This window comes from Patagioenas fasciata, chromosome 28 (assembly GCF_037038585.1).
Source record: "Patagioenas fasciata isolate bPatFas1 chromosome 28, bPatFas1.hap1, whole genome shotgun sequence".
NCBI classification, from domain to species: domain Eukaryota; kingdom Metazoa; phylum Chordata; class Aves; order Columbiformes; family Columbidae; genus Patagioenas; species Patagioenas fasciata.
In genome coordinates this window covers 3,966,475-3,984,720 of record NC_092547.1, presented here as the reverse complement: position 1 = coordinate 3,984,720, position 18,246 = coordinate 3,966,475, and the positions used below count along the sequence as shown (strand labels likewise).

At 53.0% G+C, this 18,246-nt stretch overlaps 3 protein-coding genes across 7 annotated transcripts in view; 1 reads left to right on the top strand and 2 right to left on the bottom strand.

The window, feature by feature from the left end:
* Nucleotides 1–345: 345 nt before the first annotated feature.
* Nucleotides 346–6,678, bottom strand: TMPRSS12 (transmembrane serine protease 12). The gene is made up of 5 exons (XM_065858817.2): nt 6,553–6,678; nt 5,529–5,727; nt 2,279–2,550; nt 1,435–1,577; nt 346–622 (listed from the first exon to the last, which is right to left on the bottom strand). The coding sequence occupies exons 1-5, from the start codon at nt 6,647–6,649 to the stop codon at nt 386–388; spliced, it is 948 nt and encodes a 315-aa protein (XP_065714889.2). The 5' UTR covers nt 6,650–6,678; the 3' UTR covers nt 346–385.
* Nucleotides 6,679–6,806: 128 nt separating this feature from the next.
* Nucleotides 6,807–10,173, bottom strand: TMT1A (thiol methyltransferase 1A). The gene is made up of 2 exons (XM_065858938.2): nt 9,394–10,173; nt 6,807–7,720 (listed from the first exon to the last, which is right to left on the bottom strand). Exons 1-2 carry the CDS (start codon nt 9,895–9,897, stop codon nt 7,484–7,486), a joined length of 741 nt encoding a protein of 246 aa, XP_065715010.1. The 5' UTR covers nt 9,898–10,173; the 3' UTR covers nt 6,807–7,483.
* Nucleotides 10,174–14,512: 4,339 nt separating this feature from the next.
* SCN8A (sodium voltage-gated channel alpha subunit 8) overlaps nt 14,513–18,246 on the top strand; it is a 60,188-nt gene continuing 56,454 nt past the window's right edge. For all 5 annotated transcript variants that reach the window (XM_071800081.1, XM_065858873.2, XM_071800085.1 and 2 more), the window contains exon 1: nt 14,513–14,623. The gene's annotated coding sequence lies outside the window, so the exon portion shown is untranslated. The remainder of the gene's footprint in view (nt 14,624–18,246) is intronic.

Below are 18,246 nucleotides of genomic sequence, written 5' to 3'. Positions count from 1 at the left end.
AAGTTGTTTGTGCGTGAATTTTGGTCGTCACTCAAGATAATTAATGGAGAAGGCCTTTTTCTGCAGGTTTCTTTCTCCTTTCCAGGTTTCAGTGAGCTGGGCCGCTGCCAACCGAACACTCTGTGTGTTCACCCAGCAGAGGGAGCATCTGGATCCCCAACCAGTCCTGCAGCTTCTGAGAGCTGGAACAGCAGAGAAACAGAGTTAGGAAAGGAAAAATAAAGTCTTCTCAGTTGGTAACACTTCTATATTAAATTGTATTATTAAGCCCAAGGCTGTTATAGTTTTTTCTACGGTTAGTGCGATATCAGCGACAGAAAACACGAATAGAATTGCAAACACGACTTTTGCTCTTAGATTTATTCTGCAACAGGAGTCAGCTCGTCTACGCAAGTACCACGCGTATCAGAGTCAGGAGGATGGTGAGTGCAGCGCTCGCCGGATTCGCAGCCTTGTTGATCATCAGGAGTTCCATATTTATCCATGTTCTGTATTGAGACAGACGGACGTAGATCCCGGGAAACTTTGGTCGGCCGCAGCCAACCCCAAAACTGGCGATGCCGACCAGGTAGTGCTTGTTGGTGGCGGGGTGGTAGCACGCCAGGGGCCCACCGCTGTCTCCCTGCGGATAACACCAGAAAACACCCTGACAAATCTTCCCTTTAGGATATGGGGTAGAATTAAGTCAGAAATGCAGCCACACAGACAAATGAAGATAAAATGTGCTGGGTGACTGAACCTCAGCTGGAATTCCGTCCTGCGTCGGTGTCTTTAACCAAAGTTCTGGTGTTGGTTTTGTTTCTGCGCCTTTGCCATCTAAGGTTTGTCTCCCTAAACTGACTTGTCGGTTAATATGAGAAAAATATTGCCCAGACAGTGTGTAAGTACCAAGAAACGCGGCGATGGACGCGCAACCCTCAGTCTTTGCTGTATCGCCGGCTTTAAAGGAAAACTGAGGGAAGCAGGACGCGTACCAGGCAAAGTGCTTAGGAATACATTATGGTTTTTAATTATAAATGTATTGCAGCCGTGCCCCAGCTTTTGCATGATGGTGCTTTTGACCTACAAATTGTCTTTTCTGCGGAAAAGCAGCTGATGGCTCAGCATTCAAATAAAAACCTTGCCATTTCACTGAACCAACGCTGCTGCTCTTTCAAAAGCATCAAAACAGGTGAGATGCTGCCGTGCTTCACACGGCACCGATGTACATGTGGATCTACACGTATGTTCGTGTAACATTTATCGATATCTTTGTGGCAAATGTTGTGTAAGTTTGCCTGCTTTTCCCTTTGTTAACAGAATTCTCCGTGGGTGTTTTTGCCATGTGTTTTTGCTTTGCAAGCCCCATCTCGCCCCTCTTTCCGTTTACAACGCTTCTCGTGCAGTTGGATGTGTTTTCTGCATAGCATTTTCATTCGTGACGCCAGTTCTCACCTGGCAGGTGTCGATGCCTCCGGTGCGGGAGCCAGCACAGAGCATGTTGCTGTTCACCAGCCCCCCGTAGGCGTCCGAGCTGTTACACACGCTGGAAGGGATGATTTCCACTTGTGCTTCTTTTAACACAGACGAGGTTTTACCTTGAATGCAAGACACCATATAGAAAGGTAAAACATTCACGCTGGTGCGTGTAGCGATTCTTACTGTGCTTTTTTTTTTCACCTGTTTAGCGCGCTCAAGCGTGTTTATGTGATACAGATTGTGCTGGAGTCTAACGGGTTTAAACTTAAGCGGGTTAAGGATTTACAGACTCGGATGTGACGGCGTTTTTGCAGTTCTGATGCTGAAGGAACAGGGATGATAAGGGCACTGCTCGCTCGCTCAGAATGTCAGAGGCGAGCGATGGAGCCCCTGTGGCCCCGCAGAACCGCCTCACCCACCCACATCATCTGGGGTTTGCGCTCCATGGGGTTAATGAGGGAATTTGAGGGAGCGCAGTACAACACACAGGAAGGTTCAGAATTGTTTGGTTCTCAATGAAAAAGCTTCTTGTAGCAGACAACACTGAGTAGCTCTACCACAAATCCCAAAGTCAGGCTAGTTTATTTTCCCTTTTCTGTGTTATACTTGGAAGAAAGGCCAGAAAATGGCTTTGGTTACACGTGGGTTGGTCTAATATTTCAAGTGGTAAAACCACTGAAAGCAGATCATTGCAGAAGGATTCGATGATGTGATGAGACGATAACCTGACCCAATTCAGCTCTCGGTGAGCTGGAGGGACTGGAACCCGCTATTAGTTTTGTAGCTTATAATTTGATCAATGCTGCAAACGCGTTTTTACCTTTCTCTTCCGTCCGTCCCCAGCCGCTGATGAAGCACAGCGTTTCGTTGGCGATGAGGGGGTACAGGTGGGCGGGCGGGAAGCAGATGGGCTGGATGTAGTCGCCGAAGCGGACGGCGTAGCTGAGCTCAAACACCGCGATGTCGTTTTCAAACGTTTCTCTCTTGAATTCCGGATGCACAGTGATGCTTCGGATTCTCCTCTTTACCGCGTGTTTGCCGTATCTCCAAAGGTCGTTCATGCCCAGAACAGCTCGCCAGTAATATGGGTCCCTAGGAGAGAAGTCACGTATTTATTTTACAATGATGTTCAAGTAAATACATTTCTTGATGTTATCGCTTTAACCGATTGTTTTACTCTTGGCTTTTGCACCTTTAGGAATATACATTGAAAATTCTGTAGGCAAGATTTTGTGGAACAAATGTGGCTAAATATGGTGGTTCTGGCTGTTAAGGTGAATTCGGATTAAGGATTTCTCAGATTTTGCTTCCCAGGAGATACTCACTTGAAATGATAAAAACATGGAATTATTTTGCAGAAAGGAAGAAGGTTTATAGCCACAATGCTCATAGACTGTGCTTGTACCTGGATTTGGGAAGTCCATTAACCAGAAGTTACAAATAATGAATATCAACTTAATATTAAATTTAGAAATAGGGCCAGAGTCATTCAGACCTAATTTCTATTCAAGTATGTTGAAAAAGTCTTCCCCGGTATTGAGGATTTCATTTGGCCTCTGGTGATCAAAGGGCGGGCTATAAAATTCAGATTACCCTGCAAAATTCTCCAGAGCGTAAGGTAAAAATTAACTGGATTAGTTGCGATTTGCCTCTCTCAATTAACGTTTGTAAAAGGAGTTGATCTAACCAAGTCCTGCTAAGCGATCAAATTCAAAAGTTCAGGGATTTTTACACTCACTATGAACTGCCAGGAACTACTCTGCAGATTTTGCAATGGTCAAAACCAACAGCGATCGGCTGAAACGCAGCAGAGAAGCTGAGGTACAATTACAAGGCCTGTTTGAAGGCGTTTTTACCCCCAGCCTGATAAAAGTGTCACCTAGATCAAAACCAAACGACCCTTTATTAAAAATAACAAAGATGGTTCAGGACCAAGCCAGAAACGCGCATTGAAGGCCTCTTAGTGTTGACTTATAAAGATGTAACTTCGATCCTGTGCTGGGCTGGCAGCACAAACCGTCACAGCAAAGGTGACCAAAGGGACACTTTGCTCCTTGGAGGAAAGCCCAGTGCCTGGGGTGGGTGAACGGGGGTTGCACAACGAGGGGCTGCTCTGCGAGAGCTGTGTCTGCCTGTCCCTGCGTTCATTTTGTTCGGGTACCACAGGTGATGCTTTGCCCATCTGCTCTCACAGAATCCCAGAATGTCAGGGGTTGAAGGGACCTGGAAAGCTCATCCAGTGCAATCCCCCCATGGAGCAGGAACACCCAGCTGAGGTTCCACAGGAACCAGGCGGGTTTGAATGTCTGCAGAGAAGGAGACTCCACAACCCCCCTGGGCAGCCTGGGCCAGGCTCTGCCACCCTCACCACAAACAAGTTTCTGCTCATATTTAAGTGGAACCTCCTGTGTTCCAGTTTGCACCCATTGCCCCTTGTCCTGTCACTGGTTGTCACCCAGAAGAGCCTGGCTCCATCCTCCTGACACTGCCCCTTTCCATATTGACCCCCAGGAATGAGTCCCCCCTCAGTCTCCTCTTCTCCAGCTCCAGAGCCCCAGCTCCCTCAGCCTTTCCTCACACGGGAGATGCTCCACTCCCTCCAGCATCTTGGTGGCTGTGCTGGACTCTCTCCAGCAGTTCCCTGTCCTTCTGGAGCTGAGGGGCCACAACTGCACACAAGATTCCAGGTGTGGTCTCCCCAGGGCAGAGCAGAGGGGCAGGAGAACCTCTCTGACCTACTGACCACCCCCTTCTAACCCACCCCAGGTCCCATTGGCTTCCTGGCCACAAGGGCCCAGTGCTGGCTCATGCTCACCCTGCTGTCCCCAGGACCCCAGCTCCCTTTCCCCTACATTGCTCTCTAATAGCTCATTCTCCAACTTACACTGGAACCTGGGGTTGTTCCTGCCCACATTCAAGACTCTACACTTGCCCTTGTTCTATTTCATTACATTTTTCCCCACCCAGCTCTCCAGCCTGCCCAGGTCTCTGATGGCAGCACAGCTTCCAGTGTCACCACTCCTCCCAGCTTGGTGTCACCAGCAAACTCGCTGACAGTCACTCTATTCCCTTGTCCAAATCATTGATGAATCTGTTGAATAATCCCGGCCCCAGCACTGACCCCTGAGGCACTGCACTGGATCCAGGCCTCAACTGGACTCTGCCCCATTGACCACGACTCTCTGGCTTCTTCCCTTCAGCCAGTTCCTAGTCCGCCTCACTACTCGGTCATCCAGACCGCACTCCTCAGTTCAGCTGTGAGGATGCTGTGGGGACTGTGTCAAATCACAGAATGTCAGGGATTGTAAGATCACCTAGTCCAGTGCCCCCACCAGAGCAGGAAATATATGCAATTAGAAATTTGTAGGTTGAAGAGAAAAAAATCTCCATGTTTTGACAGTGATATTACAGCTGTGCCAAAGGTAGTAGCGTAGACGTGTACGCTGATCCTCACAGAGGTCCCTCTCCTCTTGGCATTCACTTCATAATTAACCCTGCAGAACAACCAGGCACATCTTGTCCCATACGAACAAAGACGATCCTTTGCATTTAGGGAAAGAAAGGAGAGAGGAAACCTGACAGACAATGGTAAGAAAAGGGTTAATGGGTACAAACTGGAACACAAAAGGTTCCACTTAAATTTGAGAAGAAACTTCTTCCTGGTGAGGGTGGCAGAGCCTGGCCCAGGCTGCCCAGGGGGGTTGTGGAGTCTCCTTCTCTGCAGACATTCAAACCCGCCTGGTTCCTGTGGAACCTCAGCTGGGTGTTCCTGCTCCATGGGGGGATTGCACTGGATGAGCTTTCCAGGTCCCTTCAACCCCTGACATTCTGGGATTCTGTAACTTCCTTTAGATCCGGCAGCTTCTCTGCTACTCCTAATGCTTTACCGAAATCAAGATAGACCGCACGCACTGCTTTACCATCATCTATCCACCTGGTTATGTCATAAAAGGCCACGAGGTTGGTTAAGCACGACTTCCCCTTGGTGAAACCATGTTGACCACCCCAGTCACCCTCACTACGCCTTGAGACGGCTCCCCTATGCTTAACAAGCGAGCAGGAACACGCACCTCCTCCCCGTGACGCAGTGCCCGGCGGTCAGCACGGCCCTGTCGGTGATCAGCACCCCTCCGCAGACGTGCGTGTGCGGGGCGCCGGGCGGGCGCAGCTGCAGGCTGACGGACCAGGGCCAGGCGCCCGCGCGCGCATCCTGCCCGCCCACCACGCGCGAGCCCGACGGCCCGTCCAGCAGCGGCCGCTCCCCGCACTCTGCAAAACACAACAGGCGTTAGTGCGGCTTCGCTGCGCCGGCGCCGTTTGGTGCTTGTTCCGGCCACAGAGTTAATGCCGCAGGACTCTGGGTGTTAGCAGCATTTTGTTCTTGTTTAGGCGGCAGAGTTAACGCCACAGGACTCTGGGTGTTTGCAGCAGGAGCCTCCAGAGATCCCTGGGGCTGTTTCCTCAGGTTGCATGAGATGTGTTTCATAGGAGAGAATCATAGAATCATTTCAGTTGGAAGAGACGCTCAGGATCATTGAGTTGATCCATAATCGAACTCCAGCACTAAACCATGTCCCTAAACTTGATCTAAACGCCTTTTAAACCCCTCAAACGCCTTTTAAACCCCTCCAGGGGTGGTGACTCCAGCACTGCCCTGGGCAGCCTGTTCAATGCCCCACAGCCCTTTCCATGAAGAATTTCTTTCTAATATCCAACCTCAACCTCCCCTGGCGCAACTTGAGGCCGTTTCCTCTTGTTTTATCGCTTGGGAGCACAGACCAACCCCCTCCACGCTCCAAGCTCCTTTCAGGCAGGTGTAGCCATCACTAAGGCCTCCCTCCCCTCAGCCTGGTTACAGGTGTATTTCTGGTGTATGGATTTCTTGTGCACACTGAGGGTAAGCGGGTTCCACTCACTGCTGCTTTGTGAGTCCGTATGGCCGAGGAGCAGGTGAGGCACCCCTGTGTCTGTGGGTACCCAGCGGCCACCCCGGCCCGTCCCCCTTCCCTCCCCCGCCCCGCCCGCCCTCTCAGGCCCTTCCACTTCCCGCCACGGCCCTTCCGCGCCCCCCTCGCCCCGGCCCGGCCCCGGTACCGTCGGGGTCGGGCCCCAGGGCCTCCACCCGGGGCACGACGCTCGCCAGGACCAGCAGCCGGAGCAGCCGGGCGGCCGTGAAACGGCCCCACCACATCCTGCCTCGAGGGGACAAAATGGCGGCGGGGCCGGCCCGGCGCGCGCCAGCGGCGCCAACGGCCCCTGAGGCAGCACTAGCGGCCCCTGAGGTGGCACCAGCGGCCCCTGAGGCGGCACCAGGCGGCGGCTCCGCAAGAAACTGCCCGAGTTAAACGTTTAACGTTAAACACGCGGCTTTTTAATGTTCTGCTCGGTCGTCAAAGCTGTTAGATGCGAGCGAGGAGGCCGCAGCAGCAGGCAAGTGACCGAGAGGCTTCGGGAGCTGTTGTCTGGGGAAGCAGCCTCTGCCCACCCGCCCCCACACACCTTCTACACACCCCCTACACACCCTCTTTTCTATTCTCCTCCCCCTCCCTCCTTTTTTTTGTGTGTGGTTTTTTTTTTTCATTTGTTTGTTTTCGTAAATAAACAGCTTGCTTCTGAGTGAAAGTTCAGCGTTAGGGGGTTGTATCCGAGCGCTCCTTCTGTGAGGCAGGAACATGAAGAGCTGTGATGGAGAGTGGGGATCCCTGGAGAAATCCTTGTCCACAGTGAACCAGACACAGGCAGAAGATCCCTTCAATTAATAGTTGGGGTTTTTTTATTATTTTTTAAATTGTTTTCTGCCTACTGGGCTGTTTTGTGTGCTCCTGCAGCCTCCAGGGATCCTCCATGGCTGTGCTGTGCTTGGTCAGCAGCGCAAAGGCTTCATAGATGTTCAGAAAACTCACCCTCTCTACCCATTTGATGTTTGATTCACAAAATTAATTAAAGCCTTTCACCATTTTACCTATATTTGGGTTAGCCTATGCTGTGTGAGATTGGTTATGTGAAGGGATTTGCGTGGGGTGAGTTACTTGACGGCGAAGCCCATGACGTGCGGCTCGATGGGCGTCCAGGGCAGCGCGACGCGGACGTGCCGGACGCTGAGCTCCGAGAACGCGGCCTCTTCCAGGTCCCTCCAGATCTCCCTCGTCAGGCAACACCCTGCAAAGAGGAGCTTCCAAGTCGGGTGGTAGATCTGCTGCCAAAAATACTTCCAGCTGGAGTGGTCGGCGGCCACGTGCTCTAAGAAATAGAAGGCGCCTCCCTGGGGAAAACGAGGTTGTTTCAGAGAGCAGCCCTGGGTGCTGGGGGGAGCTGGGGCTCTTTAGGTTGGAGAAGAGAAGACTGAGGGGTGACCTCATTCAAGATTATAAATATATAAAGGGTGAGCGTCAGGAGGGTGGAGCCAGGCTCTTCTCGGTGATATATGGTTGGAGACGAGCTGGAGAGCAGTGTAGGGGAAAGGGAGCTGGGGGTCCTGGGGACAGCAGGGTGAGCATGAGCCAGCACTGGGCCCTTGTGGCCAGGAAGCCAATGGGACCTGGGGTGGGTTAGAAGGGGGTGGTCAGTAGGTCAGAGAGGTTCTCCTGCCCCTCTGCTCTGCCCTGGGGAGACCACACCTGGAATCTTGTGTGCAGTTGTGGCCCCTCAGCTCCAGAAGGACAGGGAACTGCTGGAGAGAGTCCAGCGCAGCCACCAAGATGCTGGAGGGAGTGGAGCATCTCCCGTGTGAGGAAAGGCTGAGGGAGCTGGGGCTCTGGAGCTGGAGAAGAGGAGACTGAGGGGGACTCATTCATGAGGATCAATATGGAAAGGGGCAGTGTCAGGAGGATGGAGCCAGGCTCTTCTGGGTGACAACCAGTGACAGGACAAGGGGCAATGGGTGCAAACTGGAACACAGGAGGTTCCACTTAAATATGAGCAGAAACTTGTTCCTGGTGAGGGTGTCAGAGCCTGGCCCAGGCTGCCCAGGGGGGTTGTGGAGTCTCCTTCTCTGCAGACATTCAAACCCGCCTGGTTCCTGTGGAACCTCAGCTGGGTGTTCCTGCTCCATGCGGGGATTGCACTGGATGAGCTTTCCAGGTCCCTTCAGCCCCTGACATGCTGGGATTGTGTGACACTGAACCGAACCCTCCGTCCCCCTCCTCAAACACCAGCCCCATGTGTGTGGTTCACTCGCTTGTCTCTGTTCTCCCACCCTTTCCTCACCCGCTTTTCACTCTGGTGTCCGTTGGAATGAATGTAAGCAGACAACTTGCAAAGACTGAAAATACCTATTCAAAGAGCACGCAGGCTCTACGTATTATTTGATCTCTCTTTTGAAATAATTTAGTGTCTTTTTGCCTCAAATACAGTTGCTAGGATGTTATTTGTTTCAAAGGAAACTACCAGAAATGTATTAATCCTACTCAGACTCATCAGTTTTTGACAACCCAGCGCATCCTCTTGAAAAGGCCATTTTAAAGTCCATAGCAAAAATACCCCAACAAAACAGGTTTTTATATGTTTAGCTTGATTAGTATCCTCCAGGGAATGAAGGCGTTTAGACTGATTTACTCATACAGGTAGATCAGCCCCTGTTCTGAGAGGCTCAATCAGTTTATTTGAAACGCAGACTCCTGATCAGAGCTTCCCACCCAAAGCACATCTGGTGTGTGCAGGGAGGGGACGGCACCGTGGAACCAGTTCTGCTTTAAACGATAAAACGGAATTACTTATCAATTTAGTAGCAGTTCTATGTGATATTTTGGCTTTGATTTACAGGACAGACTGACTTGCGTGTTGCCGCTTTGTACCATTTAGCCGTGCAGAGCGGTTGTAAGGAAGTAAACCAAGTGTGGTGTGCAAGCTCAGAAACAACTTTTTTAAATGTTATTTTGCTTTTCTTTTGGAATAGGTGACAAAGATCATAACAAAACGTTGTGCTGGGATACTCACGGGCCGCAGCACTCGCAGCACCTCCCTGAGCACGGCGCTCACGTCGCGCACGGAGCAGAGGACCAGGGTGCAGACCACGGCGTCCACGGAGCCGCTGGGCACCACGTGCAGGTCTTCCCCGGCCGCCTCCAGGAACCGCTCGTAGCGGAGGTGCTGGTTCTTGCTCATGCTCTTGGAGAGCGCTTGCTGCATGTTGGGGTTGATGTCGGTGCAGGTGACTCTGCAGCCCGGCGGGTAGAACTGGAAGTTGACGCCGCAGCCGGTCCCGATCTCCAGCAGCCTCAGCTCTCCCGAGGGGCTCGTGAAGTCGAGGAGATTACGGAAAAGCTCCTGTTTGTGCTTCTTGGCTTTCCGCTCGTGAATTGCAGAAAGCTTCTCTAAGAAGAAAGGAAAAAATACCTTCTTGCAGAAGGGCTCCCATATGCCCAGGAAGGCCAGCAGGTAGATGGGCATGGCCAGCAGCGCCAGGCAGGCGCGCAGGCAGAGAACGCTGGCTGCCGGCATCGCCGGCGTGGGGCAGAGCGTCCGTTCTGAGCTAAACTAACTCTTCTGTGCCTTAAAACCTTTGAAATTCAGGCAGAGCTGCATTCCTGTGCTTGCCGTGTTTCTCTTGAAGTGCATTCAGCTCCTGGCACCGATCTGGTGGCTTTAAAGCTGATTTCAAAGGCAGGGAAGGGGGCAGCTGGACTGCATACCAAAGAGGGACCGGGCGTCCCAGCGCTGGCACAGGACGAGCTGCCAGTCCCTTATGTAACGGGTGAGCTGAATAGAACAACTTTGTGTGTAACCGCTGGCAAAATGCCACAAAACGCCCTCATTTGGTGTTTGGTGGTTTCAGGTTACTGAACATTATCTCTTAAAGCCACCGCGTGGTGGTTTTAGTGGACTGGAGGAATTGTGTCTGAACTCTGGATTTGCTGCAGGCATTTCGTTAGGAATTGGATCAACATTTCATTTAAAACGCATTTGTGTAAGAGTTAATTTACCTCCCTGTTATAATTAGCTGGATGAGCTGGTCCGCAACACGCTCTGTGTTCCCTGTGCGACAGCAGTTTTCAGTCTTTGCACTTTGTGGACACCAAAAACACTTTAGAATGCACATTCGGGCTCCTTTGCAGTGAACGAGCTTGCTTTGCTTGGTTGCGTTTGGCGGGAATCATGGAACGGAGGGAAAACAATTGACTAATTCTGTATCGTCTGCGTACAGTATATGGCTCAGTTTTATTAACTTCGTAAGCTTGAGTCAGCAATGAACGGTCTGCTCGGTGCTAAATGCATTGTTTAAAATGTTTGCAACTTTGCAGTCACCAGTGCTTGGTAGCCACGTAGATTAACCCCTGCGTTAATTGAGCAGAGCATTAATTGCTCTGCTCCAGGTGAGTCTAGAGTGGGGAAAGGAGGGGACTTAAATCCCTAGTGAAGGTGGTTCTGTTGTGAACCGTATTGGAGGATTTTTGTTTCCTCTTGAGCGATAGGTTGTCCCATGAGTTGCCTCCTCCCTCTAGTGGTAATAAAGTGACTATAAAACCCAGCATCGAGCAGCATCCTTATTAAACTGCTTTATTAACGAACTCTGTCGCACCTTCATACCTCCACCTTGTGGCAGCTGCATTTCAGAAACAAAGGTGAACAACGGGAATTACTTTCTGTGTGGATTAGTTGGATGTGTATGGAGCACAAAATAGAGTCATTAGTGCATTATTATAATCAACATCGGGTTTTAATTCCTTGCTGCTACACTGAGGGAAAGCGCAGGAAAGGCGAGCGGTGGCCGGGAGAGCAGCACCCGCGCTTGGTGTCCCAGGGGTTCACTGGAGAACATTCCTAATGAATTAACTGGGAAACATTTGTCATGAACCTCCCGGCTTTTAACAGAGACCTCGTGAAGGTGTGATCTAGATTGGAGGGAGAGTGGAAAGTGAAGGGTCTAAGCACAGGAAAAATGTGTCAGTAGAGGGGTTCTGAGGATGTGGCTCATCTAGTAATAGCGTTTTATATATATTTTGTATATCAGTTTTGTGGTGCCGTATCACTACGTGTGACGTGCACACTCGCCGTGTGTTGGCGGCACACTTACCGCATGATTGACTGGACGATCGGGTAGTGAGGTGGACTGGGAACTGGCTGAAGGGAAGAAGCCAGAGAGTCGTGGTCAATGGGGCAGAGTCCAGTTGAGGCCTGGATCCAGTGCAGTGCCTCAGGGGGCAGTGCTGGGGCCGGGATTATTCAATATATTCATCAATCAGCAAGTTTGCTGGTGACACCAAGCTGGGAGGAGTGGTGACACTGGAAGCTGTGCTGCCATCAGAGACCTGGACAGGCTGGAGAGCTGGGCAGGGAACAATGTAATGAAATAGAACAAGGGCAAGTGTAGAGTCTTGAATCTGGGCAGGAACAACCCCAGGTTCCAGTGTAAGTTGGGGAATGACCTATTAGAGAGCAGGGTAGGGGAAAGGGAGCTGGGGGTCCTGGGGACAGCAGGGTGACCATGAGCCAGCACTGGGCCCTTGTGGCCAGGAAGCCAATGGTACCTGGGGTGGGTTAGAAGGGGGTGGTCAGTAGGTCAGAGAGGTTCTCCTGCCCCTCTGTTCTGCCCTGGGGAGACCACACCTGGAATCTTGTGTCCAGTTGTGGCCCCTCAGTTCCAGAAGGACAGGGAACTGCTGGAGAGAGTCCAGCGCAGCCACCAAGATGCTGGAGGGAGTGGAGCATCTCCCGTGTGAGGAAAGGCTGAGGGAGCTGGGGCTCTGGAGCTGGAGAAGAGGAGACTGAGGGGGGACTCATTCCTGGGGATCAGTATGGAAAGGGGCAGTGTCAGGAGGATGGAGCCATCAGTGACAACCAATGACAAGACAAGGGGTAATGGGTGTAAACAAGAGGTACCACTTAAAGATGAGAAGATGAGCAGAAACTTGTTCGTGGTGAGGGTGGTAGAGCCTGGCCCAGGCTGCCCAGGGGGGTTGTGGAGTCTCCTTCTCTGCAGACATTCAAACCCGCCTGGTTCCTGTGGAACCTCAGCTGGGTGTTCCTGCTCCATGGGGGGATTGCACTGGATGAGCTTTCCAAGTCCCTTCCAACCCCTGATGATCGCCTCTCCCAGCAGCCTAGATATTGCTTTATCTATGGGTGATACAGAGCTTGTGAAGAACATCGTCCACTTGTGTAACAACAAGATTGCACCCGTCCCAGCTACTGAACGTTGTTTGGCTCCGTGCGCGGTGCCCGTTCCAGCCGGGTGTGATTGCAGGAGTGCAGACCCCGTGTGCTCTGCACAGGTGTTGATCCGTGTCTGCAGACCTGGGGACTGAGGGTGCAACTTGGAGGTTACAAAGGGAAGCGAGGGCTGGAATGGTGAAATAAGGAAAAGGCAGTATCCTTATCAAGCATATGTTATATTTTGTTCTGTACAGAGCTGCTGTGTGTTCCTTAAAGAACCAGCACTGTGTAGTGATTGTTCACGTCGAGAATTATCTTTGTTCTGTTGCCTGATTTCTGTGTGGTTTAATTCTCTTTTAACCCCAGCAAGGGGTTTGTGGTTTCCATAAGCTGGTTTTAGTGGCTTTGCTGTTGTTTCCAGTGGCTGCAGTTGCAGGGTTGCTCTGCTTCGCCCGGCAGCGTTACTTTGGAAACACTTTTGGACCCGAGTGTGCTCATTTTCGGAGCGTTCCCTTCACCCTGCGGGATGATGAACTGGACAATGGCTGCAAAAATACAACTCTGTGTAGGGATTATGCTGAACTCTGTGGATCGAGACTGTGCCAGGACTGCATAGGTCAATTAGGAGCTTGGTTTTTATTACACTCCCTCATTTCTATCCTGCTCCGGCACCTTTACTGGGTTAACTTTTGATTAGTTATGGCTTGAGATACCCGCAGTTTTTCGGTTGCGTCTGCCTTTGTGTTACAGCAGGGCAGCCCCATAGAAGCCAGCGATGTAACCTGGGCAGGTTTAGTTCTTGTATCATTTCTAAAGCGAAACTCCCAAAGCTCAGAGATTGAAAATCCTGCAAAGAGGACATTTCTGCAAGGGGATGCTTTTTATTTTCTGACCTAATAACAGTGTTTCAGGTTGTTCTTTCAGCAACACGGGCAATGGAGAACAAGAAGTACATAACAGTAAAAATTGATCCTAAAGTTGTAGTAATAAAGGGTAGGCATGAAATTATAGGCAGAAATTCTCTGTATAAAGGAGGAGTTGTCTCTTAACTGAAGAAGGGTAACTTGGGTCAGTTATTAGCACTCTCTTATTCACGGTTTTACTGGAAAGAACAAGAAATGTGCATTTCCAATGGGGTGGTAGCTGAGGACAGCGTTCCATAGGAGATTTCCAGCTCTTCAGTGGGCTCCGCAGCTCCCAGAAAAGGACCTTTGGGAAGAACCTGCTGGTGCAGGTGGCGATTAGAAGGAAGAAGGCAACCATTTTGACACTTTATTTCCTTTGTAAAGTCTGTGTGTTTCCATATAGTGCGGGACGAGGTCACGGAGCTCTTCTTGGCGATGCAATCTGTGATCTGCGTGGCCATTGGAAGTTTCAGCTTATCCTGAAACTTTTATATATATATATATATATGTGTGTGTGTGTGTGTGTGTAGCTGGTAGAAGTTTTCCTTTTGCTCCCTTGATGTGTCACAGGTCGCACCGTGTGTTTTTTAAGGACTTTTGCACTTATTTCCGCAGCCTGTTCTGCATGGGTGGTAAATCAGACTGAGGTGGAAATCTGCCCTGAGCGAAGCTCGACCCGAGCCTTAGAAATTGTTGCTTTGAGCCCCAGTCCCTCGGTTTGCTGGCGGTGCGGGCTCGGTGGGACCGGTACCGGCTGGGCAGGCCCCGCGCCTCCCTGGGCGACCGGCGCGGCTCAACAAAGCTCGGCTTAACCTGGCGGCAGCGCTCGGGGCGGGAAGCGCCGGGTGGCCTCCCCGCCCAGGCGGGGCTCAGCTCCGCAGGCTCCGCGGGCAGCGGCCGCTCCTGGGGTGGGGGATCCCCGGGGCTGTGGCGGTTTTTTAGGGTTCGGTTCCCGCGTTCCCCCCGCAGCCGCGCGGGAGTTTTGGCGCGCTCCGTGCGCCCCCTGGCGGCGCGGCGGGGCGGGGCAGGGGGCGGGGGGGCGGGGGGGGCGCGGGCAGCGCAGGCAGCGCAGCCACCAAGATGGCGACAACCGCAGTTCCTCCTGCAGCTCCCCCACCTCCGCAGTCCAGCAACGCCTTGCGGGAGACGCGCTAAGTGCAGCGGCCACAGTAAGTTGCGGCCCCGGCGTGGGGGCCCCGCGGGGCTCCCAGCCTGTGCTCCCCGGCTTTTTAATTTATTTCGGTTTAATTCATCCCCCCACACCCCGGGTGGGGGCTTTGCCGCAGAGCGGTTTTCCAGCAGCTCGGGGCTTGCGTGGGGAGCGCTCTGTGGTGCAGCCCGGGGCCGGCTGGGGGGCCGGGGGAACCCCCGCCCCAAATCCGCCTGCAGTGAGGGGGGGCCCGGCAGCCTCTCCCCTCCCCACCCTGCGGAGGAGACTTCGCCCGTTCGCTCAGGGAGGGGGTACCGAGGTGTCCCCGCTGCTCTCCCCATCACCACCGCCCTCCCGGCTCCGCGGGGACCCGGGGCAGCCCCACCGGGGAGGGTCCATCCTCCGGTGCCCCCGCTCCGGCCGAGCTCCCCCGGGAAGGGGGGGTCCCAGCCCCCAACCGGCCGCGGCCTCGGGTCCGCGTCCCCCGGCCGGTGCCGGGAGGGGGCATCTCCCGCTGCACCCGCGGGCCCGGAGTTCCCTTTGGGCACCTTCCCCACCTCCCCCAGCCCGGGGGGCGCTCGGGCCCCTTCTCCCAGGCCCTAAATTGGGGGCCGTGCTCTTTGTCTGCATTGTGGGGAGGGAGAGCCGGAGTTCTCCTGTCCCTTCCCCCCGCAGCCCTCGCTGCAGAGCCGGGCCGGCCTCCACCCCCCGGTCAGCATCCCCAGCCGCGCTGCCAGGGGAGGGGGCAACTTGGAGTTCTGTGGGGGAGATGGACGGGGGGGCTTTGAGGCTCCATCCCGACCCAGATGTTGGCATCGCGGTTTGCGCTCTTGCTTCGTTCCACGGCACAGACTTGGGGGGAATGCCGAGGGCAGTTTTATGTGGTTTTCCTTCCTGGGGAGAGGGAATTGCACGTTCACAAGCTTTTTTCTATTAAAAATCTGGGTGTCTTCTTCCCCTCCCCCCCCCCCGCTCCTTTCTGGTGCAAACGCTGCCCAGCTGATGTGGGGGTGGGGAAGCTGGAAGATGCTCCACAGCAGAAGCTGCAGATGATCCGAGGCAAAGTCTGAAAGTCCGTGGGGAAGGGGAACGCGCGTGAGCGGAAGCCGGGGTGCAAGGAACCGCGGGGCCCGGCTGCGGTTCGGAGGGGATCCCGGCTCTGGTAGGTCCATGTGTGCCGGGGATGGGCAGGAGATCCCGGGGGATCTGCCCAGGTGGGGCCGGTTTCTGGGGTGCTGGTTGTATCTCTGTATCATGTAACCCAGGAGCACTGCAGCATTCCACCCCCCCCGTGACCCCTATGTCCTCATTTCACACTGGGGAGGGTTTAATGATGGGGAACGAGGGTGTTGTAGGAGCCCGACGGCCCCTCGGGAGGCGAGAAGGCAGCGGGCATTACATCAGTTGTGTCCGCACGGGCGGTGGTGCCGGGTCCTGCTCCGGAGGGAGGGGACGGCGAAATATTCTCGCATGGGAATCCCTATTTTTCCATCTGTGTTGGTGGCGGGTGCTCTTCTCAAAGGTGCTGCTGGGGGTCACCAACCCCAACGGTGGCTGTTGGGGAGCAGCCCGGGGGGGCGAGTCCTCTGGTGTTCCCGCTCAGGACGGCGGTGCCGGGAGCAGCCGCGCTGGGGCCGCTTCCCGAGCAACCGCTTCCTGGTACCACCCCCAAGAGCCGGGGTCCCCCAGGACCCCCCCCATCTCACCATTTTTCGGGTTCGGTTATGTAAATTTGGGGAAGCGGTTCATCATCTATAAATAGCCGCTGGTGCTGTAAAGCAACCGGAGGGGAGTTGGTGCGTTTTAGGGTAATAATGGAGCGGTTGGCGCTCGCGGCAGCGCCCGTTAATGCGATTTTCCATGTAGTGAAATGCCAGGCCTCTCGGAGCTCAACCACTCATATTTCCCATCTGCTGTGTGTTTAGAAAGTCCCTGTTCTTACGTGCGGGGACGTTTAAATAAAACGATTTACCTGCAAGAATGTTTAAATAGAATTATTATCATGATTATGATTAACAAATTAAAACTATTAACGGCGTGGCCGAAGGGCTACTTGATCCTTTTGTACACGTTTCAGCGCTTGTACAGTGTCATTCACCCTGGGTGAGAGGACCTGGACCTGTTACAAAGAATTTAACCAGTTATATAAGCCGATACGTATGGCTCGTATCTAGATCATGGTATAGATATTGTACTACTCGGTGGAACGAGTCTAATTATGTGAATATTTTGTGACCAGAGGGGGAAAGCTGCGTTTCTGATGCACAGGAGAGTGATTGCGTATTGCAAGGAATTGAGTGTGGCTGGACTTTGATTCTCAGCTAAAGGCGGTGAAATAAAACAGAAACAAAGTGCTGAGCGAAAATTAAGCGGCTTGAAAATCCAAACTGTAGCATCATCCTCCTTTTTGTTGCTGTGTCCGCGTCCCTCGGTGGGTTTGCTGGGCTTGTTCAGCAGCTTTTTCATGACGATGAACTTTCCGCGTCGGTTGGTCCGTCCTGTTTGTCAATGGCCGCGGTGCCGTGTTCTGCCCATTCACCATCGAGCGACCGCGACTGCCATTGACAGCAGCAAATACCCCGGGATCGATCACTTATTGTTGCGTGCAAAAGAAATGGTTGGGGTTAAAGCAGATGCCATGAAATAACAAAAGCAAAGCGCTGGAGTTGGGAACGAGGGTGGGGAAAATAACCTGGGAAACCACAGAGAGGAAATTGCGTGCGGCGGCTCCTGTTAGTGGAGCAGAGGGCTTCTCATCGTCGGGCTGACGGCTTAAGAGGGGCTCAGATATAACCAGAATCTCAGATCTGCCCCTATGGTCCATTATTCCACTTGTGTGCAGAGAGGATGGTCGTGAAGCTGGAGAATAAAATAAAGAAGAGGTGGGTTCCTGCTGCAGAATCACAGGATGGACTGGGTTGGAAAAGCTCTCAAAGATCATCCAGTCCAAGCCTTGGTCCAACTCCAGTCCACTGACCAGATCATGGCACTAAGCGCCATGGCCAATCTCAGTTTAAAAACCTCCAGGGCCGGTGAGTCCAGCACCTCCCTGGGCAGCCATTCCAATGCTGACCACTCTCTCTGCACAGAATTGCTTTCTAATCTCCAGCCTCAATTTCCCCTGGCAGAGTTGAAGCCCATGCCCCCGTCCTATTGCTGACTGCCTGGGAGAAGAGCCCAATCCCCCCTGGCTAGAACTGCCCTTCAGGTCGTTCAGAGAGTGCTGAGCTCACCTCTAAGCCTCCTCTGCTCCAGACTGAACAAACCCAGCTCCCTCAGCCTCTCCCCATAGCTCTTGTGTTCAAGTCCCTTCCCCGGTCTTGTTGCTCTTCTCTGGACCCGCTCCAGCACTTCAATCTCTTTCCTGCACTGAGGGGCCCAGAACTGACCACAATACTCCAGGTGTGGCCTCCCCAATGCAGAGCACAGGGGCAGGATCACTGCCCTTGTCCTGCTGACCACGCTGGTTTGGATACAGGACAGGACAACATTGGCCTTCTTGACCACCTGGGCCCATGGGTGGCTCATGTTGGGCTTCCTGTCCGTTAGTCCCCCCAGGTCCCTTCAAAACCCTCCCTGACACCGGCTGGGATTCCAGGCTGGGTTTTGACGCTTTGCTGGGTCTTCTGGCTTAGGAAAGCC